Here is a 27,619-nt window from a genome sequence, read left to right on the forward strand (position 1 = left end):
GGTTCATAACATATAAAGTATAAAGAATAAAACTATAAAATTGGAGATTGTTTTTTACATAGAAATGCTTCAATATATTTAGAAATATTATGGGCAACTTTATAGTGAATAATAAAATAGGCAGCCTATATAATAATATAAAAATAAATGAATCTATTTATTTTGCCCTAAAAATAATAGGTTATATAAAATGTGACATTGTCATTATAAGTATGTCCTCTTCAATCTGAGGAACTCACAAACTGACAAACGGATTTCTAGTTTTGTACTAGAATTTTGTGTATAAAAGATTCAGTGGGAGGGAAAAGAATTTTTATAACTCACTCTGAAATCCAAGCACCTATACTTTATACCAAGTATCTAGTCTGGCTGAGCTTAACAACCTTTCCAGGTCCTAGTTTTCTCATTCTTGAAAGCAGTATAATAAAGGATTTCCTGGCTTAAGGTGATGATGAATATTTAATAGGATACTGCTTATAAAATGTAGATTGTATCAGTACTGGGGAGAAATTACAGTACAGAGTTTAGGGTGTTTACCTGATACACAGCCAACCAAGGTTCAATCTACTACACCCCATAAAATACCTTGAATTCGATAAGGAGTGATCCCTGAGACCAGAATCAGGAGTAGGCTCTTAGAACTGCCACGTGTGGCCCCAAAACAAAAATGTAGATGATGTGTAACTCATAGAATTTGGGAGGATAATTTAAAGAGTATATGGTGCATAGAACTTAAGTCATAGTACACTCAAATGTTTTCTAATAAAGAGCTTAAATTTTTTCAACTCCCTACTCCTTTTTAACCAATAGAAAATTATGGAACCCATAAAATATGTAAATTAAAATTTTAATGTAGATATGTAAATTAAAATTTTAATGATAATAAATTGTTGTAAATTTAACATTTTAGGACTCACTCTTACACCCCACTCATATATGGGATAGTTAACCAAGGTTTAAGAAACAGCTCTAGGGGCTGGAGCAGTAGTGTGGCAGGTGGTAGGATACTTGCATGTGACCAATCCAGGTTTGATCTCTGGTACTCCATTATGTCCCCCAAGCCTTCCAGAAGTGATTCTGTTGTGCAGAGCCGGGAGTAACCATTGCTGTTAGTGACCAAAAGAAAAACAAAAAAGAAACAGGAATAAACAAACATTTGGTTTGGAAATATTTTGTAGATTATGCAGTAAAACTTAAATAATGTCATTCAAAATGTTTCTGAAAATTTATGTATTGGGGGGCTGGAGCGACAGAATAGTGGCAGGGCATTTGCCTTGCATGCAGCTAACCCAAGATGAAGCGGGGCTTGGTTCTCGGCATCCCATATGGTCCCCCAAGCCTGCCAGGAGTGATTTCTGAGCACTGTGCAATATAACTCAATATATAACTCAAGTGAGTTTTATATTATGGTTTGACTGCATTATAGATATCAAGTCATTCAATATATTTAAGATGTCTATGAGGGAACAGAGAGATAGTACAGTGGGAAGGGCGATTGCCTTGCTTGTGGTTGGCCCCATTTTGATCCCCTTATCTCCAAATGGTCACCTGATTGATCTCTGATTATGGAGAGGGGAGTAAGTTCTGAGCACTACTGGGAATGCCCCTCTTTCCCCAATAAAGGCTGCGAGGAAGTTGACTTTATTTTTAATACTTTGCAAATAAGGAAATTGAAGCAGAAAGGTTAGGAGTGTGCCCAGAGTCACATAGACACTCTGTAAGTTGGGTTGGAGTCAGACGTAGGCAATCTATTTTTAGAGTCTATGTGTACTTTTGCTGACTACTGTACTGTATTTCCTCTAAATGAAACATTACCCCAGCTTTCACATTAGCCAATATACATAATCTATGCTCATTGATTTGTTTACATGTCAATTTTTATTCCTTTATATAGCTGCCATGGATGTACTGGTAGAAGATGACATCTGCATTTTGAACCACGAAAAAGCCCACAGGAGAGAGACTCCAGTTTCAATATATTCAGGAGATGAGTCTGTGGCCTCCCATTTTGCTCTCGTCACTGCATATGAAGACATCAAGAAACGACTCAAAGATTCAGAAAAGGAAAATTCTTTCTTAAAGAAACGAGTAAGATTTTTGGAAGAAAAGGTAATTACTCCTTTCATCTTGTTTAATGACTTCAAGAATTTTTCTCTCTTCCGGATTAAATTTTCAGGGATAACTCAAATCTAATCTCAAAACTCTGAACTTTGTACTTACACTGTACATAACATGGGCTTGGTGAATGTATGTAGAAAATACTGTAGGGAATGTGTTTCAAATATTTTTCTAATGCATTTCTTTTATTCCTTTACCTTCATAATTATTTAGTGTCGTAGAAACTCCTAGGATATTGTTTTGTTTAATATCTTCACCAGGGCTGTTTTTAAAGAATTTTCTTTCTTTGTCTCCTTCCATTTATTTTTGTTTTGATGAACAGGGGTTGCATACATGTCTGGCTTTGATCCTTGCTTATGAAGAAAGAATAATGTTTTGTGGTGGATGCTGGGGCTGGTATTTCAGATGATGGGTGGGGTCTCCACAACTATACTTGGATGGTCTTAATGAAAACCATGTAGTGCTAGGATTGATTATGATCTCTCCAGCCCCAAATAAAAATGTTTTTAAACTGCTAAAACAATGTCTTCTATTTACAATTTTTTCCCCCCGAACCACTCAGACTGCATCCTCTCCCTCTACCCCATCCAAAGGAAGGGAAGAATGATCATCAATTTTTTATGTAGAAACCTGGCACTCCTGAAAGTTAGACAATATATTAATAGTTATTTATAAATCATTAGTTCTGCTTTATGATGCATTGTGTAAAGACTACTTACTACTTTGTGATGTCCTCATTTATTTATTTTTGAAATTTTAATTTTAGTACAAATTTAAAATAATATATTCATGTTTTACAAACAGCAGTTTCCTTATAGGGTGTAAAATGGATTTGTAGTTAAGGAAATCATAAAAATTTAAAGATGTAGCTTGGTAAATTTTAACTAATTTGAGGCAAGGAAAGGGAAATATAAAACTAATTGATGCTATTATATTTTATTATACTATATTTTATTGTGTTATATAATTTATAAAAATATAAAAATAATTTGCATTCATATGGATTTTATCTTTTTAATTAAATTTTGGTATACTAGAATAGAAAAACAAATACTTAAAGCTGGACCTATGTTTATTTGGAGCTAAGTTCAGTAAATATGCAATCTGCTATGGTTAATACATAATTATATTGAAAATATTTCTGCGTTTTATGAATACCAATCCTCTGAATCACTATTCTAGGATAATATAGGACTTGATAAACTAATATGAAATCCTTAAACATCTCAAATAACAACTTGATTTTTACTGGCAGTGGAAAAAATTATAATTGACTTGGAAAACACCTAACCATGACAAAAAATAGTACCTTGTTTGAGAATTGATGTTATGAAACAGCACATTATATAAAGTACTGATTAAAATGATAAAAAAAAACAAAAAACCTCGGGGCCCGCGATAGCACAGTGGTAGCATTTGCCTTACACACTGCTGACCCAGGATGGACCTCGGTTCGATCCCCAGAGTTCCATATGGTTTCCCACGCCAGGAGTGATTTCTGAGCACATAGCCAGGAGTAACTCCTTAGTGTCACCCACCAGGTGTGGCCCAAAAACCAAAAAATAAAAAGATGATAAAAAATGTAAAAATATACATTTTGGCATTTTTAATAAAATTTATTTGTGTGGCAGTATTCATTTGATTCATAGGTTTTATCCCTGTATTGCAATGATTAAAGTAAGCTTTTAAGCTATCAAGATGTGGTTTTACTATCAAGCATTCTCTTAACCCTCTCTCTTCTAACTTTGTATCATTAGCTTATAGGAGCTCGATTAGATGAAGAAATAAATTCTGTGGGGCGAGAACAAGTAAATAAGGCCTACCATGCCTATCGAGAAGTCTGTATTGATAGAGATAACTTGAAGAGCAAATTAGATAAAATGGTAAGTTGGTTTGTAAAGAACGTTATCTAGATTTCTCAAGTGGGTTTTCTTCAGGAGTGTTCAGATTAGAAGTGAAATGTTTATGTTTATGAAACAAAGTATTGAATATATTCGCAGTAAAGGTGAAAATCACATTTTAAATGTTGATATTGATCATTTATTTTTATACAACATGAATACATAATGACCTTAAGGATTTAGGTACATCTAACATCACTAACTTACTTTGAAATATTGGGTTGTATTGTAATTTGGTAGAATTTATCACTGTTCAAAACAGAAGTAATCAGTGAATACTATTTAAAGTTATAAAAAGAGTAGAAATTGGGGCCAGAGCGATAGCACAGTGGTAGGGCGTTTGGCTTTGCATGCAGCTGATCCAGCACAGACCTGGGTTCATTCAAATCCCTGCATTCCATATGGTCGCCCAAGCCAGGCGCCATTTCTGAGCGCATAGCCAGGAGTAGCCCTTGAACATTACCAGGTGTGGCCCAAAAGCAAACAAACATAAAAAAGTGTAGAATTTATTTCCTCCCTTTCTTTTAAAGGACTAATAGTTTTGCAGTGTAGTCTTGAAAATAATGTATCAATCTACAGATTTTTATTGAATGTAATTTGGCATTTTCCTGCTTAACTTTAGAATAAAGACAACTCTGAATCTTTGAAAGTATTGAATGAACAACTGCAGTCTAAAGAAGTAGAACTCCTCCAACTAAGGACAGAAGTGGAAACTCAGCAGGGTATGCCACTTACTTGTTACAAATGTTCTCATGGAATTAATACAATTTTCCACTCACGAGTCACATCCTTTATTTTCTGTATCTCCTCGCTAAGATCTTAACATACTTGAGGCTTGCATTAATTTCCCTGTTCTACTTTCAAAGTGCCCATTCCTTTTAACTTTTCTTTAGACTTAAACAGAGCGTTATTCAGCATTATTTATTTATGAAATAGGTGAAAACGAAGGAGAGCCCATCTTTGTCAAAAGCTCTTGCCCTCTGATATGTTCTGGCTTTTCACTTACTCACTTGGTGCCTGCTATTAGAATACTATTGTGAAGTTAAAATCACCATTTTCTTTGGAAGTCTATTAGTGATGAGATAGTGGGATTAAAAAAAAAAAAATACTAGTCCATGCATTCTGAAGATATAAATTAAAGAGTTGGCATGATGGGCCGGAGAGATAGCATGGAGGTAAGGCGTTTGCCTTTCATGTAGAAGGTCATCAGTTCGAATCCGGCTTCCCATATAGTCTCCTGTGCCTGCCAGGAGCAATTTCTGAGCATGGAGCCAGAAGTTTCCCCCGAGCACTGCCGGGTGTGACCCAAAAACCACAAAATAAAAAGATTTGGCATGTAACAGACCTTTAGGAGACAGATATTTCTTGAGAAGGGATGAGTAGGGCTGCTGTTCGAGCAGTTCTCAGGAAATACTCTTGGCAGTTCTCGGCCAACCAGGCCAGCCGTTCAATGCAAAGTTAATTAATGGCTGAGGTTCTGCAAGGACCGTGTGTAGTTGGGGATCACTCAGGCCACCACAGAGTGGTACTTGTGCAGAAATGAAATTCCTTATGGTGACTGGTTAGGACTTTTTGAAACAAAAGAACTCATTCAAGTATAATTATAACCAGTTGTATTAAGTTTTTACAGTGAAATGTCATAATTTTTTGAACCTGTTTTAGGTTTGCTAGGTGTTAACATTTTATACTCTGAAAAGACCCAATGCAGTCATTAGCTTGAGTGAACTTGTGACTGTTCTTATAATTGTCTTAACTGAAACATATAATTGATGTGTCTAACATGTGCTTGGATAGTGTTGCATCTTTTTAAAATTTCAGACTAACTTGACTATTTATGTTTATATCAATATTCAAAAATATGTTTTATATTAGGTTTTTATTATCTACATTTTAACACTAAAACCCAGGTTTGGACTTGCAAGCCTATGTAAAAGGCAGAAATAACTTTTTGTCTGTCCATCTCTTTTGCAGTGATAAAGAATTTAAATCCACCTTCATCCAACTGGGAGGTGGAAAAGTTGAGCTGTGACCTGAAGATCCATGGTTTGGAACAGGAACTGGAACTCATGAGGAAAGAATGTAGTGATCTCAAAATGGAGCTACAAAATGCCAAACAAACGGTAATTTAGAATAAGTAACTTGAGAAATTCAATATGCGTGTCTCGTCTCATCAGGCTTTATAACTATTAAATCACCTTTGTAATTTCCTTTCTTGTTCTCTAAAATTTAAAATGAACACAAGTTTTACCTTTCCTGCCTTGGAATAATAATTTGGCTAATTCCAATAACAAGTAAATTTTGAGGTATCTTTTTTTCTTTGGTTTTGGGGTGATACCCAACTACGTTTCGAGTTTAGTGCTGGCACTATTGAGGATCAGTCACACACAAGGCAAGATTTATAGAATGAGTAGGGAATGCAGAACAGATTTTCCCAGCTTGCCAAAATTAGTTAGCCTAGCCATCCATTAAAACATAAATCTGATATTCTTAACAAGAGTCTATAGATTTATACTTTGGGTTTGAATACACTTGGATACATTTTTTTTTTCAGATGCCATTGTTGTTAGCACTGAGAATAAAAAGAAACTGACATTCGGGAATGTGAAAGTAATGAACAAGCGCAAAGTTTTATTTTGGGAGTGGTTTTGGGAGAAGCATATCCAGCTCTGTGTTGGGCAGGGCTGTTGCCCTGGTGGTGGTGAAGGGAATCATTTAGTGCCAGCAATTAAACCTGGTCTCCTACTTGCAAAGTAATCACTTCTGAGATTCCAAAATATTGAGACAGCTGTAACATTTATCCCAGGGTCCTACATGACCCACACTTCATACATATCAGCACTCTGCTCCTTAATCCCTTGAGTCCTTACATAGAACTGGTACTTCTTTCTGTATAAAGTATTCATCATCAAAGATGATCATTGGCAAAGAATGAGACATATTAACAATAAAGATCTGCCTTGATCAAACTAATACCTCTAGAATTGACAACCTTGTTTGGTCCTCAAGACTGAAAAGGAGATACTATAAAAAATACTCAACCTCAATAGAAACAGATACTACTTAACAGCTGAATTTTACTATCTATAACTTTGAACCTAAACCACATGCCACAGTTCCCTCAAAGGCTTCCAGCATTCTTATCTCACAAATCCATAGACTTTAGACTTGGGGCCGGAGTGGTAGCACAGGCGGTAGGACATTTCCCTTGTACACACTGACCACAGTTCGATCTCCTGGTGTCCCATATGGTCCCCCAAGCCAGGAGCGATTTCTGAGCAGAGCCAGGAATAACCACTGAGCACCACCAGGTGTGGTCCAAAAACCAAAAACCAAAAAAAAAAAAAAGGGAAAGGAATGGTGGACTAGGTATCAGACATTGAACACCACACCAGCAGTGCCCCCCCCCCCCACCAAGTAGCAGGTACGGAGAAAACAGTAATAGATGTGCTTGAAAGAAAATTCTAAACTTCAAGGCTCTGAATTCCAGTGGTCAGTGTATACCTGTATTTGAAAATTTTTGAGTTTTTGTACATAATGGCTAGTCCCTTAGAGGACTTGAAACAACTTGAAATTGACTTATCATTGTGATGTTACGCACAATTAAGTCATTTAACTTACGTAGTAGTTTCTGTGAAGTTGGCATTAAACACCTTTCTTTTCATGGAGAGTAAGTTGGATAAAGTCAGAAATTATTGTCTAACACAGTCACTAAATAGTAAGTGATCGTTGTTAAAAATATGAATGAGGGCAATCCAGAAGTAGATACATGTGTGTGCAATTGCATTTCTAAACTTTATTCCACTAGATGGTGCTAAAGGTTAAATTTTACTTTCAGTGGCTCAACTAACAATGGAAACCACTATATTTTTTTTTTAAAGATTTGGAAAAGTTTAAAAAGGGTCTAGTAAACTAAGAAGCTTTGTAAATGAAATAATTATAGAATTTTAAAAATTAGATTTAAGATATAGTCACTACCACCAGGAGAATTTTTTATTTGTGATATTGGGGGTGGGGGGGAGATGGGGGTTGTGTTTATTTAAAAACTAATCAGAACTAGGGCCCAAGAGAGAATTGTGGGCAGGGTATGTGGCTTGCATGTGGCAATGTACGTTCAATTTCTAGTCCCCCACCACTCTGAATGCATACAATTAATATAAAGAAATGAGCCAGAAAGTGTAGAAATTCCTACTATCAGTTTATCAGAATTCCAAGTACGAATTTTTTATATTTGTGGTATTGGTACTGTTTTTTTTTTAACTTTATTGATTGATTGATTGATTGGTTTTTCGGGGGGGGGGCCACACCTGGTGCACTCGGTACTCCTGGCTCTGCACTCAGAAATCGCCCCTGGCAGAGTGGGGGCCCATATGGGCTGTCGGGAATCTAACCAGTCCCTTACAGGTCGGCTGCATGCAAGGCAAATGCCCTACCACTGAGCTATTTCTCCTGCCCCAAGGTATTTGCACTTTGAAAATTTGGCTGAAGGTATTATGATCAGATTTCTCATAGACATGGGAATAAAACAGCAGGCTATATTTATGTCCACATCAATAATTTTCCTTATACTCTATTGAGGGTATAAATTACAAATAGTTTAAGGTAGTACTTTCTGTGAAGCATTTTTAAACAATCTTAAGTATGAAATTGGACCTTACATTAACATACTATTCATTTTAGTTTTTGACTCTTTGGGCCACACAATGGTGATCAGGTCTAACTTCTGACTTTGCAGTCAGGGATCACTCCTGACCATGTTTGGGTCCCCTATGGGGGGGCCAGCTGTGTACAAACAAGAGTTTTACCACTGTACTATCACTTCAATCCTATTTGTTTTAATAATACTGAACAAACTCAGGTAGCGTTTGTGGCCATTGGGTTTCAAAGTCAGTTCCACCCTGAATCCTATATTAAGCCTGTATCCCTTCGTATTTCAGTCTTTGAAAAAAACAGGCTCCAGGACCAAGAAGAAACTTGGGATAAGTAAAATGGAATTGTTTTAGATATTTAAGGTATCTAATAATTAGAGGCTGTTGTGGTAAATTGAAGTTTCATAGTATAGAAACATTGATGCAAAAATTGTTGGGGCCAAATAAATAGTACAGTGGACAGTTTATGCCTTGCATACATCTGTACCCAATTTGACCCTCTGCACACCTGAGCCCCACAGGAGTGATCCTAGAGCAGAGCCAGAAGTAAGCCCTGGGAACCAAAGAAAGTAAAAATTGTTTCACAATCTTATGGAGCTCTTAGGCTCTGTGTGAAACTTCTACATCATACGGCACTCCTTGGGAAACAGATTCTTTACTACTTGAACAGTGTGGTAAAAACCGGTGGCCAACCAAGGTCACTGACTTCTCATTTCTTTTAGCTTTTTTCTGAATTGTTAGACATTAACTGGAAAAACAATTATCCACCCAAATGCATTCATTTTTTAAGTGTAATTAGCTTCACAAATACAAAATGGATGGGCTAGAACAGTGGTCGGCAAACTTTTTTTTCCAACTGAGCCAAATCTCGCCAAAACCACGATTGAAATTTATTTTGAGAGCCACACAGGGTGTGCACTGACAGAGGCTAGAAGCAGAGTCCTGGCTCCTGGAGCGGCCGCCCGGCACACAGAAGAGCCAAATTAAAAGTGTAAAGAGGGGCTGGAGAGATAGCATGGAGGTAAGGCGTTTGCCTTTCATGCAAGAGGTCATCGGTTCGAATCCCAGCGTCCCATATGGTCCCCCGTGCCTGCCAGGAGCAATTTCTGAGCATGGAGCCAGGAGTAACCCCTGAGCACTGCCGGGTGTGACCCAAAAACCACAAAAAAAAAAAAAAATAAATAAATAAAAGTGTAAAGAGCCACACGTGGCTCGAGAGCCGCAGGTTGTCGACCACTGGGCTAGAACAACGAATCTGCAGAAAAGTGTACAATCATACCAGTTGTACAATCATACCAGTCCCAATTTTTTTAATGTAAAAATAAAATATCTGTAAATTTCCTTTCTTAGGGGATTAATCTATAGCCTACAGAAAAAATTTTGGATGTAGATCTCTATTTTCTTTAAAACAGACATTCGTCGTGTCAGTCCAAAACACTTTTACAGCAGAGCATTTAATTTTAATTGACATTGACTTAGAAATATCTGGCATAGATTAAAATATCTAGTAATAGATTAAAATCTACTACCATTTTGTGTTGTATAGTTCTTTGGCATAATCCATAAAATGGTAACATTGAATCATAAACTGCTGAGAATAAATGTAGTATTTTCTACTTTTATTTTTAAATGACAGGATTCATCTAATGAAGACAGTCTAAAGAGCAGAGATCTTCAAAGAGCAAGCATTTCAAGGTATCAATATTCAAAACTAAAAAAATTCTCTCCTTAAGGCCACCTTTATTAATTAGTACCCTAGAAATTTTTTTTTTTGTTTTTGAGCCACACCCATTTGACGCTCAGGGTCAACCTAACCGCTCAGAAATCACCCCTGGCTAAGGGGGACCATATGGAACACCGGGGGATCGAACCGTGGTTCGTACTGAGGTTCTTACTACGCTAGCTCTTGCAAGGCAGACACCTTACCTCTAGCGCCACCTTCCTGGCCTCAGTACCCTAGAATTTTTATTGTGATTAAACTTTAAAAACAAGTAGGTACTCTTCAAATAGTTACATATAATCCCTGATCACAGGTTTATTGAAAGCATTATATATTCCATAGTAGTAGGTTTAAAATTAATGATATTATGATGCCTTTAAACAGACAGAACTATTAAGAAGCATTTAGATGCTGTAATAAATCCTGTTTCATATGTGACACATTACTACATATAGCCCTGTCTTAAAAGCAAAATTGGACAACTTATTAAATTTTCTATGATGTGAATTTTAAGAGGACTATTTTCTTACAGTAAAAAGTAGTCATAGAATGACCTGTGTGTTTAGTTCTTTTGTTGTGGCAGTTCACTTTTCCCACCCAGCACTATTTATGAAGAGATTATATGCTTGCTCATGTGTATACTCGTCTTCTTTTTCATAAATTAGTGTCCATGTATGTGTGGGATTTTCCTGAGCTCTCATTTCTATTCCATTTCCAATTTTATTCCAGTATCCTGCTGTTTTAATTATGGTATTGTAAGGTTTAGACAACAGGAGATGTGCTATTTTCCCACTCCCCAGGATTGTTTTTGTTACTTAGACTTTTTTATAGTTCTGAATAAATTTCGTGCATTGTAGGTATGTAGGTATGGTAACAAGCCTGGCAGTGGTCAGAGCTTCCTTCAGGCTCTGTGCTACTGCAATCCAGGATTACTGGATATGGGCTGCCAGAAATCAAAATGGATTCACTGTATGAAAGGCAAGCACCTGACTAGTATTATTTCTCAGACATTGTTTTATAAAAATAGTTTTCCCAGGGGCCTTGCAACTGGCCAACCCAGGTTTAATCCCCAACATCCCATATGGTCACCCGAGCCTGACAGGAGCCAGAGCACCGAGAGTGGCCCAAACCAAAATAAAATTTGGTTTTATTGTAATTTTTATAAAATTAAAAAGCCTAATCACAAGCATAGAATATTTTCCATGTATATTTTATATTGAACAATGTCATGGCTTTCATTGTACAGATTTCTCATCTATTGGGTAAATTCATTCCAAGGTCTTTAATTCTTTTTGATGATTGTTTCCTTCAGTTCTTTTTGCTTGTCATTGCATGTTAGGAATACAATAGATTTTTTTGTGTATTTCTAGGTTTGATCATTGAACTCAAGTGATTGACTTGTTCATTTTTAGGTCTATTTCTATAGTTTTCTATAGCTAATTTGAGTTCTTTACATACAAAATCAGAGTTTTAAAGCTTATTTTTCACTTTCATTCATGTAATCATTGAGTCACTTTTGTGTTTTATTTTACCAATGTACTCTGTTGCTGCCAGACTTTTAATAAAAGCCCGATCTAAGTGGAGTAAACATGTATTCCAGAACTGATTAGTGTATACCTTTGGTTTAAAAATGAGGATAGGGGGCCGGGTAGGTGGCGCTGGAGGTAAGGTGTCTGCCTTGCAAGCGCTAGCCAAGGAAGGACCGCGGTTCGATCCCCCGGCGTCCCATATGGTCCCCCCAAGCCAGGGGCGATTTCTGAGCACATAGCCAGGAGTAACCCCTGAGCGTTAAACGGGTGTGGCCCAAAAAACCAAAAAAAATAAAAATAAAAAAAAATAAAAATGAGGATAGTGTTTTTCAAAATATTGTTTCCTATGTGATCATAAAATTCTGTGAACTAGAAAGTAATGTGAAGTTAAACACTAGGATAATTATAAAAGAGGGCCAAGTATGATTACTCTGATTACAGTTCTTGGCTAAGACACTATCATAATTTTATTGTTTCTGGGGATAGTATTTTTTTAATGATATAAATAGTTTAATAAACTTTCAGATACTAGGGGAGAGAGATAGCTTAACAGGGTAAGATCATACTTTGAATGCAAGAGGCCTTGGTGTCAATGCCAGCTGGTCACTCCATACTCTCCAGTATAGCCTGGGAGTAGCCCATGAATATTACTGAATTTGACCCCAAAGGAAAAAAAATCAAAAGCTAATTTAAAAAAGGTATAAAAAACTCAACATAGGGTTTTCTTATATAGGGACTGTTTCTTTTAGTAGTAAAATGTGAATGTATGTTTATTAAGAAAATTGGGCATTTACAATTTTAGAATATGTACCCATCTCTGAGTTGTACACAAGTAAAAATTTTCTTTAAAGTTAAAATAAAAGTCACAGCAGCGATCAAATACTCAAAGAAAAGCTCTATGTGTGATGGTGAAAGTGTCTTAACTTGATTGCACATACTATGTGGTATGTCTGTGCAATAAAGGGGCGTAACACTGTGGATGTCAAGTGCTTAGCAATATGCTCTCCTCCCCTGCACTCAGGCTTCAGCTTCAGGTGACATTCGCGCCATAAGACTCACATTTTCCCCATCTCTTTTTTTTTGGGGGGGGGGCGGTATTTTATGGTACAAAAACTATATAGTTCTGTAAGTTCTTTGCAAATATTTAGCCTATATGCATTACTAGTATTTGTTTAAAGCAAAAGTAAAGATGTAGAATCTCAAAAATGTCTAAGTAGGATTCATTGGAATTCATATAGATTTGTGGGATAATAAATTTCCTTTTGTAATTGCAGTAAGTAATGATTTAAACGTAAGGTTTAAATTCATAGAATTAAGGATAATTTGTAAAAAGATGTGAAGATTATATAAGCACATGCTATTACTTTATTATCCACAAGAGGGAGAACTTATACTTAGTAATAATTATACTACTTTCAATTGAAGTTATATGGGAAAAAGATGTTAAATTTAGTGACCTAGTTTTTTTGTTGGATCTAATGCGCAAGGAGTTTTATTTTTAAAAAAGGTTGAGAAATGTATAATTACACATTACTTTAACCTTTGCATAATCATTGTTTTATATTACATGCTCATGTTGAATGGGTAGATGTTGGATCAAAATGATTGCTTCTGATACTTTTCCAAGTCAGATACTTATTTACTCTTTTATGCCAGTAATAAAGGGTTTTAACTGAATACCTCTTTGAAAAGCATACTGAATGCTCAGAATACTGCTACAGAACCAACTACTCTCTTAAACTTAAGATTATTATGTTAAACAATCATTGTAACATCCATTTTAGCTATTTACTGGTGATAGTAAAGGTGATTGATTTTTGTAGATATGCAAAAGCATTGTGTTTTAGTATTGGGGTTAACAAAGCATTTAAAACAGTTTAACACAAGTAGATAATTTTGAAAACCAATAAAATTCTATTTCTATTAAATGAAATAAGTCTTTATGGGGCCGGAGAGATAGCATGGAGGTAAGGTGTTTGTCTTTCATGCAGAAGGTCATTGGTTCGAATCCTGGCATCCCATATGGTCCCCCGAGTCTGCCAGGAGTGATTTTGGAGCATAGAGCCAGGATAACCCCTGAGCGCTGCCGGGTGTGACCCAAAAACCAAAAAATAAATAAATAAATAAGTCTTTAAAAATAGGAATGGCATACAGAATTCAGTGATATTTAAAATTTAATATCTTTGATATTAAGAATGGTATTACTGACATCTGCATATGGATAAAGAAAACGCTACAGAACATTTTGACTCATGATTTCATTCTGATGTCTTTCAGAAGTAGTAATGGTTATTGAACTGTATTTTGAGAGCCAGGTGAATTTAAGATTGGTTTTTATGTAGCAAAGTAAAATATATGTTAAATGTTTAACATATTTTTCCTATTAAGATCCCTTCAATCATAAATATCCAAATAGGAATATGTAGTGGAAGTTTAAACATAGAAAAGCAGTAATCAATAATGATTCAATTACCATTCAATTACCAAATACTTGAGACAAATACTTTTGAGTATTTTCTCTTTCTACTGCCTATAATTGTTTCTCTGAAGCATCTTTCCTTTAATCATTTGACTTTACATGTCTTATGCTGTCATGTCACATTGGTTTAAAACCAACAATATGAGACAGCCCAGTCAAACATAAAAGAATTGAGTGTATGAAACCTTTGTTTTAATATGGGTTGGGTGTACATTGAAAATTTTTTGAAATATCAATCCAATTTACAATGTGAGATCAATCATAGGAAATAGTAATTCAAAATGTATACATGAATGCCACTTTTAATTCGCAAATGAACTCACTTCATACTGCCAAATATAACATTACTGTAGATTAGAGGTTACACAAAAACCTTAATTCTGAGAATGAGAAGCACTGGCTAGAATATTTTTTATTAACATTCTGATTGATATGTAGCTGTTAATAATAAAATGGACATGATTTCTAACAAATTGTTTTCATTTGCTATAATGCTCTAATATTTTAATTTATTAATGTTTTATTTTATTTATATCATCTTAAAACCTGATTCAAAAATAAGTGCAAATATGCATGTTCCTATTTTAAAAGTTGCTGTCTTCTGTTCATAAGAATAATGATCTTTAACTTATAAAATATACAACCTATATTTCAGTGATAATATGCAACATGCGTACTGGGAATTGAAGAAAGAAATGTCAAATTTACATCTGGTGTCTCAAGTACAAGCTGAACTACTAAGAAAATTGAAAATCCCAACTGCAATTAAGAAAGGCAAGTCAGTGTTTACTAGAACTGTTCAAAGATGAATTAGCTATTTTATCTAATCAAAATCTGATCCTTTAAGTTTGCTAAGTCAAAGACAGAGTATGTTCAGGGCATACCCATTCTCTATCTTTGGCTTCAGTCTTAAAGACTGGTCAATTTCACACATAAAGGTGTTAGTGGTAGGTTTTTTTTCTTCAGTACTGTATTCTTTTCCCCTGTGGCTTCTTTTCTCAGCCAAGTGTTACTTATGTCTGTAAGGCTGAGGTGTTAAGTTTGTTCTAGTTGACCTTTACCATGACTACTTTATAAGTGTATGTATGTGTATATATAAAACAAGACAACCAGAAAGTATCGCAATGCTACTGAATACACCAAAGACCTAACTTTTTTGTTTGCTTTCAAAAGAAAAACTTTATTTTTAATTTTTGTGACATTAGCTAAAGAAAAGCTTGCAAACTCTTGTTATACAACCAAATAAAAATTTGCTTCCTACTTTTCATGAACTCCTCCATTAATATTTACTACTTTCCTAATGTACTTTTTATACCTCAGAAATCAGTACTATCAGTGCATTTATACCTTTTATTACATAGTAATGGTTGCATAATAAAATATGGATCTCCCAAAACATTTTAAATGAATTAGAATGTTCAAATGAGAACAAAAGCATTATATTTTAATAAACAGTTCTCGCCTTGAGTGTAAAATATAACAATTTGTGCAGTTAAGTATGACTCACTTTGTCTTCAAACTTTCTAGTGGTGAAGATTAAATCTAAGGTGAAGAAATAAAATTTTCATAAAAGTGAATAACTTAGTGTGTTGCTTTATAACTTGAGAGTAAAAGCAGAAATGTTATTCCTATAATATTTGGAAATACTTTATTACATGGTGAAGGATATATATTTTGGTGTTTTGAATCAAAGAAAAAATTAGTTGACATATTGTGATTATATGAAACTTTATATTTAATATACATGATTCATAAAAATTGTTATATAAGTTTTCTTTAAATTGTCTTATCCACCAAATCTTTGATTCTAGAAAACTTATTGCAGATAGTCTGTCAGCCTTTTTTAGACATACTAAGAATTAATAGAATCTGAGACCAGAGCAGTAAAACATTTGCCTTGCAGGTGGCCAAACTATATAGTGCCCCAAGCCTGCCAGGAGTAACCTGAGTGTGACCCAAAAACCAACCTGTTTTTTAATTAACAATCTAAATTTAACTGTTTTTTAATTATTGGTTTCTAGCTTTTCAAAGTATAAGCAGATAGGATTTTGATATTCATTTTGCAAATGAGAGAAATAAATGACAACCTAAACAACTAAAGTGAGTTAACCAAAGTCACATCAGTAAATAGAGCTAAAATTAAATTCTAATCATCTATCATTGTCTGTAATGTACAATGTCCCCTTGAAAATGTTACTCTTGATATACCTGGTACCCTTTCAGTAGCAGCAGAATTGCAAAATATAGTGCCTAAAAAGGGAAAAAAAACGTATCTTACCATAGAGGCAGGCTGGGGTGGGGTAGAGACATTGTGGAGAGTTGAACACTAGAGAAAGGAGGGGTTTCTGAATATTATAGGACTGATATTTAATCATGAACAACTTTGTATCTCATGGTGATCCCAGTTAATAAAAAAGGAAAACATTGCTTTCATTACCAGCTCTAGAATTCTTATCAAAAAGGCCATGACAACTGATACTTAGCCTGTGCTTTCTTTGTAGCCTGTACCTCAGAATGCATGGAAGACCTCGGGAAAGAGAGCACAAAACTGCACTTGGCAAATTTTACTGCAACATACAAAAGACATTCCCCTCTCTCACCAAATGCCAAAACTCTTTGTCATACCACATCTTCCCCTGTACAAGGAGATATAAAGGTTTTATCAGAGAAAGCAGTTCTCCAATCATGGACAGATAATGAGCGATCAATTACTCAGGATGGAACAAACATTCAGGAACACAACTCTTTGGGCAGAAACTCTCTGGAAGATAATTCTTGGGTATTCCCAAGTCCACCTAAATCAAGTGAGACAGCATTTGGAGAAACTAAAAATAAAACTTTGCCTTTACCCAACCTGCCACCAGTTCATTACTTGGATCAGCATAATCAGAACTATCTTTATAAAAACTAATTCTGAAGAGATTCATGATTTAGTCATGAGGATGTGCTATCTGCCAGACTGGATCTCCAGAAAGCATTAACAAACTGAAAGTGGGTTTTGATTACATTTGCAGAGTTCAGAAACATACATTTGCACATGCTATATGCCATATTATGTAACTGACTTCCAGTATGAAAGAGTGCCAGGCAGCTCTATACTGTGGCTAATTATCAGATGTCTTACTAATATGTTAATAAACTAATGGTGTTTCAAAAGGACAGTTCTACCTTTGATAATAGTTGGATAGTTTTATGTGTGTAAATGCTAAAATAACCAGGCTTTACAAATAATGGTCACTGGTATACCATAAAAATCATGCAAGTTGCATAAAGGAGTAAATGAAAATATGGATGGGTTATATTTTTGTTGACTTTACAATGCATAAAGATAAAAAATGATTAGATTCTTTGTTACTGTGTTTTAAAGTTTTACGGTTAAATTTTATTGGTGGAGGTTTTGAAGGGGAGGCAACACCTGGCAATGCTTAGGGCTTACTCCTGTCGGTGGTCAGGGGATGATATGGGATACTGGTAATTGAATTTGATTAGCCACATGCAAGGCTTGCTGGCACTAAGGTTTAATTTTGCGAAGAGTCATGCTCTACTAACTGAGCTAGCTTGGTGCTATTAAGGTAGTTTTAGATGTTTTTTTCCTAAATTCACAATTGATTAGCAGTATTAAGTTACTAATTTAGAATTTCAACTTAGATTCTAAAACTTGAAATAACCTGGTTGAAGCCAACTTTATCTGACGGAGTACTTCAGAAAAAGTGATAATGGCATAGTTGAAAACTAGGTGGTGGTATGTGGATATACTAATAGAATTTTAGAATCCACCCCATTAAAAGTAGAAAGCATTGTAAATGTCAGAGAGGTCAGACTCTTCTTATTCCTTCAGTGGTCCTTAATAAAAATCTAAAGATCTGTATAACTATATATTTTTTCTTCAAAGGTTCTGCAGCAGCTTGTCATGTAGAGCAGCTTATATTAACTTTGTCTTGAATGTAACATTCATTAAAATAGTTATTTTTAATTTGTCAACTTAGAAATTGAATTCTAGAAACCAGTGAAATGTTGTATTGATATAATACAATCATGAATTGTTCCTAGCTCGCTGACTTTTAATGGCCTATTTATAAATAAGGAAATAATAAGAATGATGTCACATGGAAATGTATCTACATTCTTTCAGGGTGGTAACATTAAGAATATTATTAATGTATTATTGACTCATATATCTTTTGCCTAAGATAGAGTTCTTTGTAGGAGGCCTTTATCCCTTTTGATAGACAGTTTCAAATATATTGAACTCAAAAGGGTATCTCATATCTCTTCTATATTAACTGAATAGCATACATACATAATGTTCACTGTTCACCAGATATATCTGTCTTTCTATTATCTTACTCACTTATTCAAGCTTGTCTATGATTAATGGAATTGGTGTCAGATGCTGGAATTTATTCTGACCAATGAACACAGCTTACTCAAGGGAGTACAGTCTTCTACCAAGTAATAGAACAAAACCTAATATGCATAAAACAAATACAAGACCCCAGGCTTTAGCTGAAGGAAGCAACTACCTGTGTAATAACAAAGCAGCAAAGACTATTTCTCATATGGCTGCATAGGTTGTATTATATCTAATCTAATATAACTTACTGGTTGCCTTTTAAAACCAAGGTTGGAATTTTTCTTGGAAAGAAATTGAGTCCTATAGAATAATAGCTTAATTAATGTTTTGAATAATATCAAGAAATTGTTCATTAAAATAAATTATTTTTGTTTGAAATTTATGTACATGTGAAATATTGTCCTTGCCTTGCCCTTTGTATTTCTTAAGGTCAGGGACCAGGGTTTTTTTTGTTGCTGTTAATTTGATTCATATAACTGACATTTTTCTTACCAGATCAACTTCTTTTGAATGAAAGGCTTTCCTCTTAAATAGTTGGGTGGTCATTACCATTAAAAAAATGCTAGTCAGTAGTTATGTTTGTGACCATTTAAAATACAGAATAAATGATGTATTATGTGTAATCTATTATGTAAGGATTAACCCCAATTTCTTTACCTAGTTAAAAAAGTTTAGTATACTTTGAGATCATATCTGATACAGGAAAGAATAAAAACACCATTTGTAGCTAACGCTGATATGAAAATTAAACTACATAATACCTTTGAGGGGGGTGGGTCACACCCAGTGATGCTTAGGGGCTACTCCTGGCTATGTGCTCAGAAGTCGCTCTTGGCTTGGGGGACCATATGGGATGCAGGGGATCGATCCACGGTCCATACAAGGCTAGCGCATGCAAGGCAGATGCCTTTTGGCAAAATCTGCCACTGCTCCAGCTCCTTAGTACCTTTTTAATGCTAGCCAAAACTTGTTCCAAGTATCTTCCCCTGAAAATTTCTCTCATCCTTTTTTTTTTTTTTTTTTTTGGTTTTTGGGTCACACCTGGCAACACTCAGGGGTTACTCCTGGCTCTATGCTCAGAAATTGCCCCCCAGCATGCTCGGGGGACCATATGGGATGCCGGGATTCGAGCCACCGTCCTTCTGTAAGCAACGCAAACACCTTACCGCTGTGCTATCTCTCCAGCCCCCTCATCCATATTTCTATACATAATTTATATCTTCTCTAAAAGGAAACTGAGGTACTGCCAAAAGGAATGGACATAAACTATAAAACATTAGAAAACCAAAGAACTGGAGAAATTCATACTTCAAAAGAACTAAAGGATAGAGGCATGGGAACAAAGTGAAGACTTTATTTGGAAACATTATTTGAAAATAAACCTTTAAGGGATAGATAATGCAGGAATTGTGACTTACCACAGTAGTATCAGGAGAGGTACAAATGAGCAAGAATCATCTGAGGTAGGTAGTACTAGTCAAGTAGAGTTGAGTGTGGATAGGCGCAGATATCCAGATTGTTCTGAAGGTTTCGCTTTTGAGATAAGGAAGAAAAACATTTTCAACCATGTAACTACGCTACTCTATTTAGCAATATGGGGTAAGTGATATATCAATATAAAACTGAAATTAGCCCCTTGGTATCAAAATTTTATCCACAGATCACACAAAGTAACTTTCCTTTGAGTCAAAAAAAAAAAATTAAGACTTTCTGTACTAATATTTATGTATTAATATTAAAGGTTTAGCAGGAATATAAACCTGTTTTCCCTGCTGCTATATGGTCTCCAGGTTTCTATTTGCTCTATTTGCTTTGCCTTTGTCTGCTCCTTTTATGTGCAGCCTGGGAAAATGTGGCTGCTCAAGATCTCAAAGTGAAATAGGAATCCTGGAGGATGGCACAAAGGGCTGGAAGCAGTTTGTCATGTTCCACTGAGCACCAAGCACTATAACCTAATTCCCAAGCACAGTCGGATGTGACCCCAAAACAAAGAGCAGTATCTTGAACTGCTATATCTCATTAGTAAGTCAGGATTTTATTTAAGTCCTTTTTTTAAAAAAAAATCATTTTTACTGAAAACAATCTGTATTGACAGGGATGTGGTTAAAAGTGGGAACTCTAATCCACTGCTAGTGGGAATGCTGTCTGGTTCAACTCCTATGGAACACAGTACAGTGTTCTCAGTAAACTTAGAATCAAGCTGCCATTTAACCTAGCAACTTCACTTTTCAGTAACAGTCCTCAGGACAGAAAAACATTTCTTCAAAAATACATGCACATTGCAACAATCAGTAAAAAAAAGCTAAGAGTTGGAATAAGCCTAGATGTATAACAACAGATGAGTGAATCATGAGGATCTAGTTCACATAAACAAGGAATGTTACAAAGTTCTTCCAATTCTAGTATATGTGCTGCTGAAGTGAGTACTGGAATGCTACACAATTCTAAGGAATAATGTAATTTGCTGCAATATGGATGGAACTGAAGATACTGTGTTAATGAAGCAAGCCAGATGAATGAAAAATACAGGAATCTTCCCACATACGGTATTTAAAGTAGCTGCATGAGGGAATATACTGCTTTAAATGGAGTTGCCTAGAACATTTAAGGCCCTGATTATAGTGAGAAGGAGGAAAGAGTGGAAGTGGGAAAAGGTGTGAAATAATGGAATGGGTCAAAAAGATTCAGGCACAGACAGAACTAACTAGTCAAACCATAGAGACAACAACACTGAAACTGAAACCTGAACAACCAAACTTAAAAGCTGCCACTTACAAATGTGGAAGACTCGGAAAGTATGGGATGGACATTAGGAACACTGGTGGAAGGAAGTTGACACAGTTGTTGGCATTGGCCATTGGCGCTGAAACATTTTATGTCTTTATAAAACTCCACTATGAATAAGTATCAATCACAGTGCTTTAAATAAATTTTTAAAATGATTTCATGGAATCTCACCCTACTAGGTAGCAAATCCTACTTATAAATTGAATGTGAAATATAGGTATACATGTATATGAATCACATTTTAATGAAAAGTAAATATAAGCTCACATAATGGCATGTAAACATGTATGTGTGTCTATATAGCCATACAACAGTGAAGCTAACAGCTCATATGACAAAAATAGTAACTTACATAAAAACCCATTCTAGAGCCTATTTGTTACACTTGGATATAAATCTGAAACTGTTACAGACGTTAATTTAAACTTACAAGCACAGCTTTGAAAAGTGGTTAAAAGTACTTACAATAGGCAAATAGATCAAAGAACTAAATTTTATAATTATATAATAATTTATATATATTTATAATATTTATATATACTTATATGTATAATTTACAATAAACCACCATAGTGTAAACTAACTTTCTACGTATTTATACCCTATATTCCAAACATGCCTTTACTAATATAGCCCATCATAAAACATTTAACAGGCCGAAGTGATAGTACAATGTGGGTAAGGTGCTTTGCATGTTCAGTCTAGGTTTGATCCCTGGCACTCCATATGATCTCTTGAGTACCACCAGGAGTGTAGAGACAAAAGCAAACCCTAAACACCGAGTATAGCTCAAAAAAACAAAAACAAAAACAATTTAATATTTAGCATGTTTCAGGCATTGTTCCATAAATCCTTTTGTAATACTGAATACTCACAGTAATTCCAACAGGAATGATTTTGAAGTATTGCCATTCTTCAATAATTATTATTAATTATCTTTGGTATTTAATTCAAAAGTACTAATTACCTTTAAAGACTTTCTACTCTTGGGCCGGCACGGTGGTGCTACAGGTAAGGTGTCTGCCTTGTCAGCGCTAGCCTAGGATGAACCGCGGTTCGATCCCCCATTGTCCCATATGGCCCCCCAAGCCAGGAGCGACTTCTGAATGCAGAGCCAGGAGTAACCCCTGAGCGTCACTGGGTGTAGCCCAAAAACCAAAAACCAAAAAAAAAAAAAAAAGGACTTTCTACTCCTACCTTCCTGGCCTATAATGATAAACAGTTCATATGCTGAAATAAAGTAAAAGACAATGACCTTAAAAGTCAGTAAACCAGAGAGATAGTATTAAGTAGTACATAACAGGTTAAAGCAATTATCACTTTGAAATCCCAAAGTTCCCATCTTAGCACCAATAGGGATCACTCTTAAGCATGGAGCCAGGAAGAGCTAGCTTTGGTCCAATGCCCCCGATAATCCCCACAGCCCCCAAAATCGGTAACACTTCCATGGAACTATAGCTATGATAAATTCTATGAAAAATACATAGTAGGCAAACCATATCCTATTTTACAGTTTATACCATCATATTTAATAAAACTTTACAATTAACTTTATTTCAGATAAAATTTAATATTTCCATAATTTAGGAGAAAGCAAACACCTTTCTCTTTGAGTCTATTTCCGGTGATTGCAATCCCATTAGCATTAGAGTGCTGAGTATTTTACTAATTGACTACATGCTTGTTGGAAGCCTCTGTAGCCTTTTCTTGGTAGGAATTCCAGTTTTTCTGAATTCTTCCCTTTCCTTCAGGTATTCCATTTTGCATTCTTCAAAAAAGGCTGGATCTTTATAGCTACAAAAAAGGAAGTTAAAATCATCCATTTATTATAAGCTTAATATTCAAACACATATTAGAAGCAGGCTTTTAGTTGTGGAAAAATTATTGTAAATATTAAAGAAAAGGCTTCATTCCTATCCTTAAGGTGCTCAAATAAAGCCTGCCATTACAATTCAGTATACAAAGTGCTACAATAAAAAACACTAAAAAAGGGCGGGGGGGATAACACTAAAGTCCATTACCATATTTCAGAGGGAAGAAGGAAACGAGGAATACACTGTGATTTGAAGAATCAACAGAAATACATATACAGAGGGGCATGTGTAAAAGCAAAGATGAAAAAAAGTTGATGCATAAAGATCTGCAAGTAAATTAGTGCCTTCAGAGAAGATTGTACATTTAGGATAAAGACCTAAGTAAATGAGAATTTAAGAAGAAAGAACAAGGAAGAACAAAAATGAGTCAGGAATCACATCTGGCAGGCCTGGGACCATATGGGATGCCAGGGATCGAATAGCCACATGCCAGGCAAATAAATGCCCTACCCACTGTACCATTTCTCCAGCTCCAACAGGATAAACTCTTACCTCTCTATAGAAAAATTTTGTGCAGGTCCTCTCCATAAATACTGCTCTTACAATTATTTTAATTACTATTAATGAAAAACACATGGAATTGCAATGCATTCCTTCATCTATAATTGCAGAGGCCCATTGATACAGTTTTCAGCATTCTGAAGAGGGTCTAATATTTGGCTTATTTTTGTTATGGAGTCACAGTGGTGGCTCAAGGACTATTCCAAGTACTGTGATCAGAAGATCTCAAGCAAAACAATATACTTGAGTCCTTTGAGCTAGCTCAAAGTCTATAAATTTGTGTGTGTCTTATTTGTTTAAAAACATAAAATTCAGCTAGTCGTGACCACTTTCTTTTAATTTTTAATAAGACAGTGATTTACGAAGTTGTTCAGAACAGAGCTGCATCAGACATCCAGTGTTTCAACCTTGTCCCGCCTCCCCTCCACCAATGTCCCAAGGTTCGTTCCCACCCCCAGCCTGCTCCTTTGCAAGCAGAAAGTACATTTATTTCAAATTACTGCTCTAACAACTTTTTATTTAGTTCTCTGATCAAACCAAATTGATGTATCTGCTTCATGGGCTGAGGGACAGAGAAAAAAATGTGGGTCTGCCCAAATTCAGATCTCACAACTACCAATTAACAAGACTTACTAAAGTAACAGTTTTTCTCAATCCTTTCCTGACCCTGGACTTTATTCTGGTTCCTGTGGTCTCGTGAACATACCAGATATAAGCCTTGTGCCTCCACCATCTCCCCAAAATGTAAAATATTAACAAACAACCATTTTAAATTTTAACAATCTAGATGTTATACTTAAGGATTTAAATTTCTTTTTCCTTTATTGGATTTATACCTTTCCTAAGTGTTAAATCACATTCATTTAAAAAAAAATCACAATACTGACAAAGGTTTTAGATATTACCTAATGCAGTGTCTCTTATTAGATGAGACATACATATAAACTCATTGTTATTCCTAGATGAACCTGTTTATGAAAAGTGAGTTGTTAAAACATAGAAATTTATATAGTTTTACTAATCTTTTATTGACCATAGGTCAGTTACATGCCTCAACTCAATAGTACTCAGTACTTACTCTTGGCTCTGTTTTCCGGGTAAAGCTCAGGAAGCCATATAAGGTGGCAAGCTGAACACAGGTTAGTAACACGTAAGGCAAGTGTCTTATCTACCTCTCTGACCCTGATCTCATTTTTTTCTTTCTTTTTCTATTTTTTATTAATTTTAATAGCTTTTATTGAGGCCCAGATCTTTCACAGTTTAAGGTACATAGTGACAGTGAATTGGGGCAATTCCCACCACCAGTGTTGACCTCCCTCCAACCCTGTTCCCAGTATGCATCCCGTACCTCAACCCTTAGCCACCCTGGACTGCTGGTGTAAAAGGTCCCTTTTGTGTATAGCTTGTTGTGGTTTGGGTCTCTTGATTCCACTGTCATTGACTTTGGATTGGCTATTTAGGTCTGACCATTTTTTTATTTCCGCTCAATGCTCCTATGACTGCTTGTCCTGGTATCCACTTTTTTTTCCCTCAAACTAGGAGCAGAACAAGATGATTCAAGTTCTATGGTTCTGTTTAAAAGAAAAAAAAAAAAATTGGGGAGGAGCCCCTGTCTAGAAACTGTTAATATAAATTTAAAAGAGGAAGGAAAAAAAAGAAAAAAACATAAATCAAAGCCAAACAGAACTAAACTAAACAAAAATTAAAAAAGAAAGAATAAAAAATGGAAAGGGGGGCTGGTGTGATAAGTTGGTTTTTTTTTTTTTTACCTCATTTTTAATCAGAAAAATGCTGATACTCCTGTGTTAAAGACCCATACACATAGACACACAACTACTGAGGTGATTACTTACTAAGACGTTAGACATTCTTTCAAGGCAGAATTTTCTTTCCGGCATTTTACTACCATAAGCAATCCAGAGTCCTTGCAACATTTGGTAAAATCTGAAAAAAAGTTTGAAGGAAAGTCTTTATGATACAATCAATATACTTTTGGTTTTGCTTTTTTCTCCCTCAACATCAATGTGTTTAAGAGTTCTAAATTACTCACTAAATATTACCTACAATATACTCAAAATTACTTATAGGACAGGCACTGCACAATACATGTGCAAGAATAAGTGTGCAGAATAAATGCTTACTAGAGTGGCTTCTTTAGTGTCTTGCCTTCCAGGACCACCAGTAGAAAAGTTGGGTGTCCTGATCCTCCCAGAGCTGGGCCACCTGCTACTCGAATCGTCTGTGTTTGGGCACCCTGAGTAGTCTTCGCACATTATCCCTTCTGCATGACAGTGTATGTGCTCCCTACCTCTGTAAACTGTTCTCTTAACCCTCTTGACATTAGCTGTCCTAACAACTCCAGCACGCTGCATATAACAACTACTTACTTCCATGTTCTAGTTCAAATTATGATATAATCCTCAAAAATAAAAAGTAGTAAATATTTTCTGAATATCTAATTTCTTTAATTCAAAGTTACAAGATTGCCCTCTTATTGACTATGTGTTATTTAGCTTAGTTTCCAGTTACTAAGGAACAAATATACTTTATAAATATCTTAAAACAAAAAGAGTCTTCAGGGAAACAAATCTTTAATGTTTAAACAAAAACATTTTTGGTTATTGTTTTGTTCTAAGGCCACACTGAGCAGTGCTTAGGAGCTACTCCCTTTGAGGTCATTCCCTGTGAGGGTTTGCCACATGAAAGGCAAGCAGCTTCATCTGTGTCAATTCACTGGTCAAGAATTACTTTTCCAGCGAGGTCTGTCTGCCTCAGGCGACCCTCCAGCAGTCGGATCTGAGCCTCCTTCTGGGCTACCTGCAAACCCTTGTCAATGGACGCTTTGAGGAAGTTGTCCAGCAGAAGGCGGGCTTCAGCCAGAGAACACGAGCTGATGACCACCGAGGTATCTGTGGAGTGCAGCTCCTCCTCGGTCTCCTCCAGCTGCACAATGGTGGCCTGACAGTCGGTGATGCTGTCGCTGATGTAGTCGATGTTGGCCGCCAACACCTCGATCTCCTCCGCCAACTCCTGCAGCCCCTTCTCCTCCTCGAGGAACAGCTCTTCCCTTTTCTTGAGTCGCTCCATGTTGGCCTCCAGGTTCACAATGGTCACTCTCTGCGTAACGATGCCTATGATCGCCGCTCCAGGGACTGCCACTTGAGCCGGGCTGCCTTGCTGAAGCTCTGGCTAACAACACCCTTCTTCTGGAACTTCTTTCTGGCAGGGCGAGTTCCACTGACAGTGGGCGCAGGGTGGTCCCCCAAGAAGTGGTTGATCTTACGGTTCCACTGTTTCACGATGCTGGAGACGGAGCGAGCCCCTTGCATGGCCTCAGACGAAGTAGTGCTGGCTGACACCTCAGCCCCCGAGCCCAGCATGGGGGGCTTTGACCCTACGCGCCCTGCCACCAGCCCAGAAATGGGCTTGGCCAGACGCCTCCGAGCAGTTACCTCCTGCGTTTTCCTCCTTAGCACCATTTCCTGCTGCCGCTTCTGGGACTCTAGAGCTCGGATCTGAAACTCCTGTCGCCGCTGCTCCTTCTTGAGCTGCGTAATCTCTCGGTTTCGTTTGGTCTCCACCAGCCGCTGCCACTGCTGCTCCTCCCTCATCTGCTTCATCAAGGTCACCTTGGCCTTCTTCATCTCGGCCACCTCAGCCTGCAGCTTCTTGAGCTCCCTCTCAAAGCGGGTCTGGTTCTTGAGCAGCCT

General features: G+C 36.2%; 2 protein-coding genes across 4 annotated transcripts in view; one reads left to right on the top strand and one right to left on the bottom strand.

Annotated features, from left to right (window-relative positions):
• CMC1 (C-X9-C motif containing 1) overlaps window positions 1–27,619 on the bottom strand; it is an 87,236-nt gene that overhangs the window by 6,282 nt on the left and 53,335 nt on the right. For 2 of the 3 annotated variants that reach the window (XM_049766081.1, XM_049766079.1), the window contains 2 exons: window positions 25,763–25,853; window positions 23,085–23,328 (listed from right to left, as the gene is read on the bottom strand). In XM_049766081.1, the coding sequence (XP_049622038.1) occupies window positions 23,208–23,328; window positions 25,763–25,853 (212 nt within the window). In that variant the 3' untranslated portion in view covers window positions 23,085–23,207. Of the gene's footprint in view, window positions 1–23,084; window positions 23,329–25,762; window positions 25,854–27,619 lie in introns of those variants that run through there. The other variant, XM_049766080.1, reaches the window with a different exon arrangement.
• AZI2 (5-azacytidine induced 2) lies at window positions 1,900–17,552 on the top strand. Its single transcript, XM_049766085.1, has 7 exons — window positions 1,900–2,109; window positions 3,876–4,001; window positions 4,642–4,741; window positions 5,991–6,139; window positions 10,302–10,360; window positions 15,049–15,167; window positions 16,895–17,552. Exons 1-7 carry the CDS (start codon window positions 1,900–1,902, stop codon window positions 17,302–17,304), a joined length of 1,173 nt encoding a protein of 390 aa, XP_049622042.1. The 3' UTR covers window positions 17,305–17,552.

Source organism: Suncus etruscus, chromosome 20 (genome assembly GCF_024139225.1).
Source record: "Suncus etruscus isolate mSunEtr1 chromosome 20, mSunEtr1.pri.cur, whole genome shotgun sequence".
In the NCBI taxonomy this organism is placed as follows: domain Eukaryota; kingdom Metazoa; phylum Chordata; class Mammalia; order Eulipotyphla; family Soricidae; genus Suncus; species Suncus etruscus.